The 14,325-nt window shown below is 47.8% G+C and overlaps 1 protein-coding gene and 2 long non-coding RNA genes across 3 annotated transcripts; all 3 read left to right on the top strand.

The window, feature by feature from the left end:
- Window positions 1–647: 647 nt before the first annotated feature.
- On the top strand, window positions 648–4,023 carry LOC135810240 (beta-mannosidase-like). The gene has a single exon (XM_065323715.1). The coding sequence runs from the start codon at window positions 819–821 to the stop codon at window positions 3,852–3,854; it is 3,036 nt and encodes a 1,011-aa protein (XP_065179787.1). The 5' UTR covers window positions 648–818; the 3' UTR covers window positions 3,855–4,023.
- A 2,158-nt stretch (window positions 4,024–6,181) lies between these two features.
- On the top strand, window positions 6,182–8,989 carry LOC135810239 (uncharacterized). The gene is made up of 2 exons (XR_010552295.1): window positions 6,182–6,706; window positions 7,827–8,989. It is a non-coding gene; the product is annotated as an uncharacterized LOC135810239 (long non-coding RNA).
- A 943-nt stretch (window positions 8,990–9,932) lies between these two features.
- LOC135810238 (uncharacterized) lies at window positions 9,933–12,603 on the top strand. The gene is made up of 2 exons (XR_010552294.1): window positions 9,933–10,619; window positions 11,815–12,603. It is a non-coding gene; the product is annotated as an uncharacterized LOC135810238 (long non-coding RNA).
- The last annotated feature ends 1,722 nt before the right edge of the window (window positions 12,604–14,325 follow it).

The following is a 14,325-nucleotide window of genomic DNA, read 5'->3' as shown; positions in this document are numbered from 1 at the left end:
TGGGTGATCCACGTAAAGTGGATGAAGGGCACCCACGTTGCAATGTTGTGTTTAGTCACACGGAACAAACAAAAGCATGAAGCTAAAGGCCAAAACCTGGTCAAAGACGAAGCTACTCCGGCCTAAGAAGCTCATCCAATATTTTGATTTCGTGCTTCGGAAACTTCTTCAGCTGAGCACCCTCACAGCTCGCACAATGCGCTCCATTCTGATTTTCACCCACGTTCTGGCGGAACGTGGGTGAGCCTCCATACACGGTATGTCGTGAATCAGAAAACGTCTGTACGTGGGTCACTGAGTATCACGTGGTACACCCACGTAAAGTACCCACGGATTACGTGGGACTAAACCTCCCTAATATCAACCTTCACGGACGCGATCTTGATGATCGACACAGCTGTATGAAGGAACTGAGTACCAACAGAAGTGTGGTTTTCGATGATGGTGTTCTGTGGCGGAAGAGCACAGTTGTGGTGTGATGCTGGTTGGTGTAAAATAACTTTAGACCTGTTTGAACATGGTAATTATTATTATGTGCCGGCAAAACAATCATGGAAATTGACAGCGCTATGATGCGGAGGGTTTGAAACACAAAAAAAGGGTCTTGTGACTCTTGCCAGTGTCACTGTCAGTCGGATCCGCGGGGAGGCGTGATCCCATTTTGACAAATGAATAAGCTGCGCAAAACGTACTTTGAGTAGGAGGTACATTTCACTACTGACACTGCTTGGTGTACTTCTGAGGTATTTGTTGTCGTTTGCTGACGGCAGTTGGTGAGGGTGGCTGAATGTCGTTTCCAGCGGTTGAAAATTTGAAAGATGTATGAGCGCCGCTCAGGACAGCGTTTGCTTCTTCTGCTCGCAGTGTTGGTTTGTGCTAACGCTGCGGATCTGAGAGATATACCATTAGCAGGTGACTATGCTAGTTATTTGGACGGAACGTGGACCGCAATCGGGCAGACACGAGGTGATTTCAATGGTTGCAACTTCGAAGAGAATATCGACTACAACCATGCTCTCTCCAGCGGGAGTACTAGTAGTCAAGCTGCGACAAGCAAAGAGGAATGTTGCAGTCTCTGTTCAGAAATGGCTGGCTGTGCATCCGGTGTGTTCCACTCGTCCAAATGCTATTTCAAAACAGCACAGGACTTACTTTCTCCGTCCAGTCAGTCAGGCCATGTGGCATGTACCCCGCATTGGCTAGCAGGCAACACTATCACCCTACCTAATGCCACGGTTCCTGGAGATTTGACCACTGACTTGGAGATGGCTGGAAAAGTGGGTGATCCGCTGTACGAACTCAACTTCAAGAACGCCACCCTGTGGGGTTTCGGGGCGTGGAACTACACCAAGACCATCACATTCAGCGATTTTGATGTGCAGAACATACAGACGTTTGCCAAATGGGGGACTGACATTCTTCTAGTGTTTGATGGGATCAAGATGGGCGCACACATCTATCTCAACGGGTATCCGCTGGGCACTGCTGTGGACCAGTTTTTGAGATACAAGTTCTCATTGGGACAGGCCGTGTACAACAAACAACTGCAAGTCTTTCAGGGCAATAACAGTCTTGTTGTGTCGTTCGACTCAACCATTGACACAGCGGGTCGCTTCATGGCCTGTACAGGTGGCTGGGACTGGGCGCCATACTCCACCACTGCTGAGGCGTCCACGGGTGCAAGAACATTCACACGCGGTATTTGGAAGAGCGTGTATCTGCTGTCAATCGACTTTGGGAGCGTGGCCATTGAACACATTGTCCCTGAGATCTTCTACACGGGACCTTACCCGACAGAGCCATTGGCTGCACATAAACACGGTGACTTCATTGTGAACGTGACGGTTGTATTCCACGTTCCCCAGGACAGTGGTGGTGTGCTCAATATCTACACTGAATGGGGTGCGTTTGCGGAGCTGCAGGTGTTCCTGTACGCCGGTACTAGTGTGAAGCGTACACTCACACTCCGAGCCTCTGCAAAGAACATCTCGTTATGGTGGCCGGCGGGACTGGGAAACCAGAGCCTCTACACTATCACAGCATACTATGAACCAAGCGGTGCCGGTACAATCGCCGTCAAATCGACACGACAAATTGGATTCCGTTACGTTGCCCTGGTTACTGGAAATGACACAGACGCAGGTTACGTGAAGAATGCGTCCACATCACAAACCACCGGTCAGCAAGGAATGTTCTTCAGGGTGAACGGTGCAGCCGTCTTTAACCGCGGTGCCAACATGATTCCGATGGAGGAGCTGGAGGGGCGTATGAATCCAGTGGCGTTCTCCCGTCTGGTCCAGAGTGCCGTTGATGGTCGTATGAACATGTTACGTGTGTGGGGTGGTGGTATATTCCTACCTGACATCTGGTACGATGAGTGTGATCGCCTTGGTATCATGGTCTATCATGATATGCAGTATGCACAGCAAGGGCACTCGCCTAGAAATGACTCTATCCAGGATGCCGAGCTTCGTCACCAGATCCGCCGCCTGTCTCACCACCCCTGCATCGTTGTCTGGGACGGCTGCAATGAATGTCGCGTCAAGATGGGAACAGCCACCGGTATCTACGCTACGTTTGTCATGACGGTTGTCATGCAAGAAGACAAATCACGACCAATCTGGCCATCGTGTCCGGCTATCGGCTGGACAACTGGAGTTCATGCACTGGACGCTACACCCACTGGTGACGTTCTCACTACACCTAACGATGCAAGGTCTATTGAAACTCACGGTCCGTATCAACATGGCGGTGGGTTTCCTTCCGTCAATGGCGACAGCAAGCTGGTTCTCTTCCCCTCCAACATCCCCATCAAGGTGAGCCAAATAGACACCGGTGTTACTCTACAAAATGTCTTTGCATCGGAGTTTGGCTGCTCGGTATTCAGTTCGTTTGAGTCGATGTCGCCTACCCTCCATCCCAGTCACTGGGGTGTGCATGCCGGACTGCCCCCGGATAACTGCACTGGCCATAGTTGCTCTGGCAACAACCCAATGGCGGAGAGGAACTACGCATGTGACAATATCATACAAGTGTATTTCGGAGAGAACGACAAACTGGATAGTGTCGGCGAGGCCATCTTCAAGCAGCAGCTCTACCATTGCATCCTTGGACAGGCACTGGTAATCAAGAGTAACATTGAAACACGCCGCTCTACCAACCAGTTTGGCATAGTTGTGTGGCAGTACAATGAGATTTGGCCTACTGGTGGTTGGGGTAGCATAGAGTATGGTACACCAAGACCAGGACAAGTCATCGGTGGAAGATGGAAACCTCTGCATTACTTCTATCGCCAGTCTATCTTCACGGATGTAACAGTTGCTTGTGGCGGTGATGGCCTGTGTTATGTCAAGAATGACATTGCTAAAGCGTTCAGCGGCACCTTGGTCATTTCAGCCGTTGCATTCGCAAATGCACAAGTGACAACGCTTGAAAGTAAAACATTGAGTCTGGCTACTGGACCTGGTGTCACCGAGTGGATTCAAGTGGACTTCTCCAAGATCAATCCTGCTGATCAAGTCATCACAGCCACCATTATGAATGCTGACAAGGAAGTAGTGTGTGACAATGTTATTCCACTGACTGAGCCGTACAAGATGAAGTTACTCCAAGCTAACGTGAAGGTGTCGGTAGGTTCCAAGAATCCTGGAGGCAGTGTTGATATTCATCTTACAACAGATCATGTAGCTATGTATGTAACTGTAACTACATTGGCTGCTGGTCGCTTCAGTGACAATGCTCTTCTTCTCCTTCCCGCCGGCAAAACAGTTCAGTTCCTGCCATTCAGTGACACGGTTGATATGTCTTTGCTGCAGTCTTCCATTCGTGTGGAAGACGTCTCGCTCTATATGTGAGTGTTCTGTCGTCAGTTTGATATCAAGGGATATTTGGATTCCACGTCATGAGAAAAACCTTTTATGCTTTTTACACAGTCGATATAGAATGTATTATCCTTTGGTTTTGCATGGATAACCTTCAGCCACAATGAATGAATATGACGTGAAAAGCGATTTTGGAAACCATCATGCCCCTCGTTGTTGTGGTGATATCACCAAATTTTACATGCATGTAGGAATCCCTGTTGACAGGGGGGGGGGGGGGGGGGGGGAGCCATGCTGCAATGATTCATTCATTCATGTACCCGTGATGTACCACTAGACAACCAGTCAGTGCCAATATGTGTGCAGCCAGCACCTGTACATACCGGTATACCTTGCTGTTGGCATACATGCATACGTTCATCTCCTAGTACTGTGGTGGAAGAGAACCAGCCCTCCTCTAGAGTCCGAGATTACGCAATGACTTAGAAGTAATAGCTAGGTCACGTAAGGTGGTGAGTCTGGTGAGTCTGGTGACCGTCCTACTAAAGATTGTACAGCTGTAGTACATGTACATGTACATGTAGATTTACTACAATGACGTTATGTGTCTGTCATGCAGCATAATTATGTATGCGCATATCCGACGATTCGCTACGTTACTTGGCTCGTAATGACTAATGGTTTCCATTTCACCATTCAGGGCTTCGAGCACCTGTTGTAATAATTCAGTGCAAGCCCCGGGGGAACCCCCACTACTACTGCCGAGTACCGGGTTCACGAACACACAGGAGGATCCGAGGATTAGTTTAGCGTGCAATGATCGCAACAGTTTCCATTTCGATAATGAAGCTGGTTGTTAGCGCAGACTCAGTTTCAATGCTGTTCACTGAATCCGATCAAGCGAATCAATGTACATGTACAAAAATCAGTTTGATTAAACTAATAATAAATTTTTCTAAGCACTCGCAGACTCCATTGCAGCCATTCACACACCTTCCTTCACTTCTTCCTTCACTTTCTACCAACACACTTCACCATTGCTGCTGGTAACCACACTTCTCGTGCTTTCCCTTCACATCGCACTAACACATATTCACACTTACAGACACAGCTCTCCACTGGTCTCTTTCGCTCCTTCCCTTTTTACCAACACACTTCACCATTGCTGCTACCCTTCACACATACAAAGATTTCCAGCACTACCGCACCACACAGCATATATACTCGTTTCAGTTTTTGTTGGCTTTAGTTGAATGGTTTTCTTTTTCACCCTGAAAAAGGGTGGTTTCATGCCCGAAAATTTGGTGCATTCAATTTATATCTAATATTATTTGTTTTTTTTGGAAGTGAAGTGAACATATGCAGCGAAGAGACCGTAGTTGGAGAGTTTGAAGTGAGGTACCCTATAATAATAAATTGAAACAGATATTACGTATCGCATACCGTATATTCTCTATTATAAGCACAGGTCTCCATTACGAGCACAGTCTCTAATACTAGCACACTGTGAGCACCTTTCGAAACATTATAAGCACAGTCTATATTATTAGCACGGTCTTGGTGGAAATCAATGCTGCATGCATGATATCTAGCATGTATTTCTTCTCGCTCTGTATGGATGCATTGGTTGAAAAAATATAAGCACGGTCTCCAATATAAGCGCGGTCTCCAATAATATAAGCAAGGGGCAGAGGGGTGTTGAAAAAATATAAGCACGGCGCTTATAATAGAGAATATACGGTATCAACAGGCTGATTTGTTTCGCCTCCTCCTCTTCCTGGCGCTATTGAAATGTTGTACCTCCATCACCTGTCCTCTAGCTCTAGCTCTAGCTCTAGCTCTAGCTCTAGATCTGAACCCCTCCCTACATGTACATGTACATGTATCATTACTCTAGTGAATGCTAGTCTGAGTAACGGCAGAAAAGGACTTGGTTATGTCATTGCTGCTGTCCGAGTCACATGTTATAAAAGTTACGTAATTCTTGTTGGGGACAATCATGTTGACCGGTTGACAGCATGATTGTTACCATGGTTACAGTGCATCCTCGATCCTCCGCCTCTAGTTCGAATTATGTCAACCGATCAACATGATGTACATACCAGTACCATGACTCATCATGAGTACTACACAGGTACACGTAGGTACAATGTAGATCTACATGTCGATTGACATAAAAATAAAATAATATTATGCGTAGCATGCAGTAGATGACAACAGGTAGACGAGTCAAGTGTACGTTTTTGTAGCCTGGCGTGGTCTGGGGGATTCAGGGACTAGCCCGCGATACCACATTTTCCGCTACAACGACAGTAAATAAATACGTTTTCATGTCACACAATCGAAAGTCATGCATCGCGTATGATGTATGTCACAGTATGATCTGTCAATCATGTCATTGTACATGTACAATGAGTATCGGTATCCATGGTATCTGAGACTCCTGTGGGGGCCGGCTGTAGCCGTGTAGGTAGGTAGTACTATAATTATAGTACTAGCTGTCTCAAGACTCTCAACGGAAGTCAAGGCTGATGTCGAGTAATGATCGAAAGACAAAAGTGTTTCCGTACAGATAGATCTACCCGTTGCCCCCATCTACATGTATGCCGGGAGGGTATAAATACTCCGAAGCTGCATTTATTCCAGCAATCATTGTGATCCGCAGCTAACGACCGTTCTTGTTTTGCCCAGTTCACGCCGCCAGGCCGATAGTTATCGACTTCTGTCTTCCGAATCAGAGGCGAACATAGTCCGGGTGGTAATCATGGTGAATGCGTGGTGGATAATCCTTGTGGGTGTGCTGGCCGGCATGTTCGCAGGCTACTGTCTCATAGCGCCAATCTTGCTTTGCTGTGTTGGATTCGGTTGTGGAGGAGTTACGAAAGGTAAGAACGCCAGGCCTAGTAGGCTACGCATGACCCTTTCCCCTACACGTATTAGTTAGTATAGGGCTTGAAAGTGATGACGTCAAAAACGTTCAGGGAGTACTAAGTTGACATCAGATTTCTATTTTGGATCCACTAAGGTGTGACTTTGCTATTGCCTCAGTATATGGATTATGGGTGCATAGCAACCCACTCATGTCGTATGCAGGGGTGACTTTTACTTCGCCACCAGTTCTAACCCCGCCCCCAGTAGCCAAATCAGTCAGTTTCACTGGCTACATCACCTTGCTGTGAGTAAGATGGCTTGAAATGTGCTTGGATCCATACAAAAACTGGATCCAAGTGGATCCAGTTTTTGAATTTTTGAAATTGTTGCTATGCTGTGACGTAACACTTTCAAGCCCTATTGCTGCTAGCCAGTCTCTACAAACAGTAGACGACAGACTTAGTACAGACACTCATTCATTGTGTCTATTTTGCCCGCGAAAGAGGCTTTCGACAGTACAGGCGACACTCTCTATGACTCAAGTATGAGTCATGGCAGTATGCATCAAGAGTACATACATCTAACCCCCCGGGGGGGGAGGGGGAGGGGAGGGGCAAGGGAGGGAGGGGGGGGGGGTTATGTACTCTTGTTGCATGATAGTCATTGCTATTTCTGAATTTTGGGTGTTCTAGAGCCTAAATGAAAATAGACATTTTTGGAAATTACCTGTAGGCTAGTAAGTATAGGGCCGGGCAAGAGTTCATACAGGGCATGATGCAGGGTATGATAGAGGGTACGATGCACGTGTGATCCTTAATGTCTCCATGAGAGATGTCCTAGTGAGTGAGTCAATGATTCTCAAAATGATTTTATTGCCACAAACATGAACATGTGTTAGGTGTCCATTACCTGACTGCTTTCTCTCCCCTCTCCTCTCTCCCAAACCATTCAGCACTAGCGAAGCCGTGGACGCAGCATACTGCTGCTACATTTCAATGCGGGAATGCTGTACTGTCATCATGCATGTGTGGCCGGGGGCTCCTTTCCTGACCACCGTCTAGGTTGTACTTGAATGTCGGCTGAGTACTTCGAAGTAGAAACTAAATGCTTGTGTTTATTTGCTGTTTGTCGCAGGATCTTGTGCCGCTGGATGTCAGTCGGCAATCGGGAATGTCGCGGAAGGAAGTTGCTTTGCCGATGCTCAGTCGGAGGGTGCTGGTGGTTGCTGTAGTCCTCACTGCTGGAATATATTCTGTCTTATCGTCTTCGGAGTAACTGGTGGACTAGTTGGTGCGTATGTTAACTTTAACTGACAAGCCCGTTCGGCACACTGAGAAAATCCTGTGATAAGCCAGCATAGTGACATAACCCACTGAGAAGTTGGCATACTCGCGGAGGCAAACCATGAGACGAACCCTGCACTGCGAGCTTATTGAGCATGGATACAATCAGTCTGTCATGTACTGAGATGTTTTGAAAGAACCTTCAGCTCAGTCCTAGTCTCACTTACTTTGCTACGTACACACACACACACACACACACACACACACACACACACACACACACACACACACACACACACACACACACACACACATACACACACACACACACACACACACACATACACACACGCACACAGTGACACACACACATACACACATACACACACGCACACACACACACACACACATACACTCACGCATACACACACACATACGCACACACACACATACACACACACATACACACACACACACGCGCGCACGCACACACACACACACACACACACACACATTGTACATGTACATTGTAAGCAAGTACCGGTAGTTGAGTGCATCAATGCTAGTGTAACAGTTGCCTCTTTTGCTCTTTGAGACGGTTTATACCAGCTGCCCATCATTTCTAATTTTATTTCCACAATTTCTTATTACTACCATTTTATGATCATAATAGCTGGTTTTAAAAAATAGCTGTGCATTGCGAATCTTTTTTTCTTTTAATCTTACTTCCTCCATTTATCTTTAGCTGGTTAGCAGTGACACGTAGGCATAGGTGGCATACAATATACATGACTTTGATCGGGTTTGGGCCTGACAAGGCGTTTTTCCTCTAGCCCGGTTGGTGGTCATGATTGGGAGTGTGAAGTTTGGTGTGTTCAGGCACTCCACCGCTGCACCATCCTGCCCTGTGTGAGCCTGTCCTCTACTCTGTGATTTGCCTAAGTAGTCGAGCATTTATGCACCTGTTACCCATTGTCATAAACACACGTATTTATTATATTATTGGCTACAGTACCGTCACTGTTGTGTGGAGACTTTGACTGAGTCACATTCCGACATAGTATGTAGCGTGTAGGCCCGGCAGAACCAGTCCGGTTGACCGGACCAACTAGTCAGTTGGCCGGTTTCTCAAAAAGTGCTCGTTTCTGATTTCCTGTGTCGATTTGAGTCCAACATTTCGTGGGTGGTTGGACGTGTTGGAGATCGGCAGGACAAACAATTTCGCGCTTGGGTGCCTTTTCTGCGTTGGGGCTGCAGGGAGTTACGGCGACTTGTTTGATTACGAAGACGAACACTGTGCAAATTAAGCGCATGCTCAAAACACGCATATGCGAATTCTGCGCAAGTGAAAAGGATGATGACGTCCGCCCACGACTAAATTTCAAACTTACTTGACTGGTTCGACAATTGTGTTTTTGCTTTCATCCAATGCCGATCGCATGGCCTCTCTAAGTTTCTTTGCCGATCTGTCCGACAACCTAGACAGGTAGATGGCAGATAAGAAGGTGCAAGTGTTTATGATTCCTGTTGTGAGTTGTCTTGTTCGACATGGCAGACGATTTGGGGCTGGAAACTGTTTCCTTGGCGCGGCTTCAGGTGAAGGAGTGAAATGCATTTGTCACAACCCGAATTTTCCTGCTCATCAGCCTCTCAAGCGCTTGACGGAGACTACCTGGACTACCCTATGGAATGCAGCTGAGACGAAGAGAGATGACACTTGGATGTCGATCGGAAATCTTGATAGAGAAACTTGCGGCGAAGTTCTATACCACAAAGCCTGAGCTGTATAATCCTTGTGCAGTACTAGTACATCAGTTACAGTTTGTCGCTTGCTTGTCGCCGTGTGCGGTGGTGTGCGGTGGTGTGCGGTGGTGTGCGGTGGTGTGCGGTGGTGTGCGGTGGTGTGCGGTGGTGTGCGGTGGTGTGCGGTGGTGTGCGGTGGTGTGCGGTGGTGCAGCAGGTCAAGTAGTGTTTGTTTGTTACTTTTTCCACCAGTAGGACAATTACTAGCTGGCCGCCGTCTTGGACGACTAAAATGGCACACATTAGGTTTTGGGCGTTGGCCTTCATTGCCTTGAGCATTTCTGCCACAAGTATGTCTGCCACCTTTACGGTCACCCTGAACTCGAGAGCATCAACGAGGCCAGGTACAAGGCGTTCTGCTCTCGGTCCCCACCCCCTGCTCAGCTCCCACCATGCGCCGATAGCTTGGAGCAGCACGTCAAACGGGCCAACTACCAGGCTGGTGTGTGGAAACGGGCACTGGTCGCATCCCCAGACCTACCCAGCATCAGTGATCATGGATGGAGGGTAGACGACTCTAATGTCATGATCATGTGGGGTCTTCTTCCTCCTGCACCACCAGAGCTGATGGCGATCATCCGGTGTGCCTGCGCCACTGGATGTTCAACGCGCCGGTGCTCATGCCTACAGTCCTCCATTTCTTGCACCGATGCATGCCAATGCAGTCCCTGCGCGAATCCGCACAATGCTGTGTCCGAAGTGCTTGCAGCACCTACACTTCATGGAGACAATGAAGACAGTGCTGATGATGAAGATGGTCAAACTGATGATGTTGACAACCCCTCCCACGAGATCGCGGAATAACTGCTGAACATCAGCTTTCCATGGATTTCTGGTCACGGTAAGGCCTGTTTGATTTCCCTAAGTATGTTTCAAGTGTGAATGTTAGTCAAGTGTCAGGTAGTTACTTGTAAGTTTTTCATGGCTGTGTGTTGTGCATGATTGTACACTGTTGGTCCAAGCAAGGTAGCTTCCATGTAAAACAATATTATCGTACCACGCAATACGGTGCGTGAGAACACCGCGCGCGGGTACGCGGGATCGGCAGAAACTAGAGTAGAGTGATTATGGATATACGGGACCAAAAAGTAAGGAAAGGTCAAGAGTACAAGTTGCGATTTAGACAAATTTGACGGAAATCTCCATGGGGTTTGGAGTGGATACACTACAGTACCTCCCCCCTAAAAGAATATCAAGGCAAGAGGAAGAGAGAGTAAGAATGAGATTAGGAGTAGATGTAGAGAACAGGAGAGAGAACAGAAAGGAATGACCGGAGAACATGGCAGATATGGCAAGTGATCAATGCCAATGGACTCGCTTCACAACATGGACAGGGGCTGCAGTCAGCGGAGCAGAACTAGCAGGCACTGGCAGATGGGCAGGCTTTAAACGATCAATCGATATGACCCGAGTGGTGCCACGGATATCAACGGAAAAGTACTTATCAGACCGCCGGAGAACAGGGAAGGGGCCGTCGTACGGTGGCTCCAGAGAACGACGTTTCTCATTCCGGACGAAGACGTGAGTACAGGTCTGGAGGTCAGGAGACAAGTGAACGGGCGTGGCTGCAGGACGAGAGGCACTAGGTTGAAGGGTGTGAGCAAACTCTCGAAGGCGGGACAAGTCGCCGTAACTCCCTGCAGCCCCAACGCAGAAAAGGCACCCAAGCGCGAAATTGTTTGTCCTGCCGATCTCCAACACGTCCAACCACCCACGAAATGTTGGACTCAAATCGACACAGGAAATCAGAAACGAGCACTTTTTGAGAAACCGGCCAACTGACTAGTTGGTCCGGTCAACCGGACTGGTTCTGCCCGGCCTACACGCTACATACTATGTCGGAATGTGACTCAGTCAAAGTCTCCACACAACAACATACTGTAAGATAGTCTACATCAGGATATGTGTGCATAGCCTTCCATAGTACATAGAAGTATCACGCCATCACAGATCTTCTGCGTGAACGCGTTCTGTGCCTGGCAGATGTTTCCTTTGGTGCTGAGACAGGTCATGTATTTGTGTGTGTTGGCTTACAGTGTTTACACCGGGGAAGTGAGCTGCGTTCAACCAAGTGTAGCTGGCAGTCCCCAACAGAACATTCCAGGTCAACCACTTCCATCGTGCTTTTCGACAGCGCGCCTCAGTATGTTCGCTGTGCACTTGTACCTGGTCATGTTCCATGCTATTTCTACTGTTTGCCTGTACAGGTTATGCCAGCATACTTACTAGTCCTACCGATACTGTCACTGCAAGTAACTAGGTTATAAGTCACCCGTGCACGACAACCTAGTATAGCAGTCACTGACTCCTCTCTCCACAGTGAATGGCTACACTGCATTGCCTAGACGCATCCCAAAGCCTCTCATTGTGTATTAATATTATTTCTAATGCTCGGGTTTTCTCTTGTGACCCGCGACGCCAGGCATGAAGTCATGCTCCTTGCTATATACATGTACATGTATCTCGCGGCCGTAACTTGTTAACAGAGTGTTACTGACAATCAGTGCCAACTGCTGCAATTGCAGCTCAAATGCAAACACTGTATGTGTACGTGTTGCTGCGCATTGGTCTCTGTCTTGAGAATTCTTATCATTTTGGTGTATTTTTAATAACAGGCGTGGGCCATCCCGTGATTTCTTAGGTGCCGGTTTTAAACATTTGCTGTGTGCTTTTTATAATCACCAAATGTCCCATGACTGAGGACACCTATGATATCAAGAACAGTGTACTAAGACACTTGCTTATCTGAGGTAGACAGGCTTGATTGTGTTATAACGAGATGATTGTTTGATGGCAGTAAGGCGGTTTCCAACTGTACTTCGTGATTTGCCGATTTGTCATGCCACACTGAGTGCTCGGGCATCATCACGGACTCATACTTATTATTATTATTATTATGCTCTATTCGCGTTAGCATCAGTGAGCTTATAAAGCTCACATATAGCCTTCGCTTAAGGGGGCAGCCTACCCATAAATTTCATATGGCATTCAATTGACCGTAACTTTGGTGTTTCTCGGTGGATTTGAGTGAAATTTTGACCACACACTCCTGCCACTATGCTGGCCCTCAGGACATGATTTACAAGTTCTTGCGCCTCACTGACAGGCTTTCCAGGCCGGAAAAACTCAAATTTCCGGCATAGTGCCACGGTGTGCGAGCCACCCAGGAGCCAAACAATTGCATTTACATTTTTTTCACATTTTCGTGCCCATTCTGTCCGTGCGCGGGACCCCAACCTAAAACAAGTCCAGAAGCAGCCATGGGTGGTGGGGTAGGGCCCCTCAACGTGGCCCTGGAATCTGTCACAACGGAACGAGTGGGCGTTCTCTCGCGGACTCCCACAGACCCAAGTCAATTTTTGAATTTTTTAGGTTTAGCACGTGCTACGAGGTCGTACCTTTGATACAACATCCAGTGCTGGGACCTCCACAGCAAGCCATTTCCACAGCGCTGCACACCAAATCCAGGATGCCCTCAGAAACCGGCAAAGACTGCCACTCACGTTTCACTACTGCCTAGTACTGAATCCTACCTGACTTCTTGACACGACTCAAACTTGCCAAAGTCACTAAATCAACGTCAACTACAATAATCAAGCCACATATCTGCAACGTCACGAGGGTGCTGGCAAAAGTCCTGCTGCACGGCGGCGGGCTTCGCCCGCCGCCGTGCAGCCCAATACGTGGTTTTTTAACGTGATTTTTTGGACTTTTTTGGACTTGGGGCAAAATTCTGCACACTTTCGCGTGTTTCCATAATACGACAAGTTGCGCACGGTCTGCTCACATTCAAATACAGTGCTGCCAACAAATGACAGCATGCAACAAAAAAATCTTTCCTTGCAAGGGCACATTTTCGGCCATAACTCTTGAACGGCTGGTCAGATAGGGACACAATTTTCAGAGAATTTGCAGCTATTCATGCTCTTTCAACTGACGTAGCACTCAATATGAATTTACAAATTCGATTTTTCAGCGAATTTTTGGGTAGTCTGCCACCTTAAGGGGGCAGCCTACCCATAAATTTCATATGGCATTCAATTGACCGTAACTTTGGTGTTTCTCGGTGGATTTGAGTGAAATTTTGACCACACACTCCTGCCACTATGCTGGCCCTCAGGACATGATTTACAAGTTCTTGCGCCTCACTGACAGGCTTTCCAGGCCGGAAAAACTCAAATTTCCGGCATAGTGCCACGGTGTGCGAGCCACCCAGGAGCCAAACAATTGCATTTACATTTTTTTCACATTTTCGTGCCCATTCTGTCCGTGCGCGGGACCCCAACCTAAAACAAGTCCAGAAGCAGCCATGGGTGGTGGGGTAGGGCCCCTCAACGTGGCCCTGGAATCTGTCACAACGGAACGAGTGGGCGTTCTCTCGCGGACTCCCACAGACCCAAGTCAATTTTTGAATTTTTTAGGTTTAGCACGTGCTACGAGGTCGTACCTTTGATACAACATCCAGTGCTGGGACCTCCACAGCAAGCCATTTCCACAGCGCTGCACACCAAATCCAGGATGCCCTCAGAAACCGGCAAAGACTGCCA

Source organism: Sycon ciliatum, chromosome 2, assembly GCF_964019385.1.
Source record: "Sycon ciliatum chromosome 2, ocSycCili1.1, whole genome shotgun sequence".
NCBI classification, from domain to species: Eukaryota; Metazoa; Porifera; class Calcarea; order Leucosolenida; family Sycettidae; genus Sycon; species Sycon ciliatum.
Note: the sequence above shows the minus strand (reverse complement) of the source record. Positions and strands in the feature narration are given on the sequence as shown.

Excerpts from the sequence above, each read along its gene's own strand:
- LOC135810240 (XM_065323715.1), top strand. The coding sequence starts at position 819 with ATGTATGAGCGCCGCTCAGGACAGCGTTTGCTTCTTCTGCTCGCAGTG.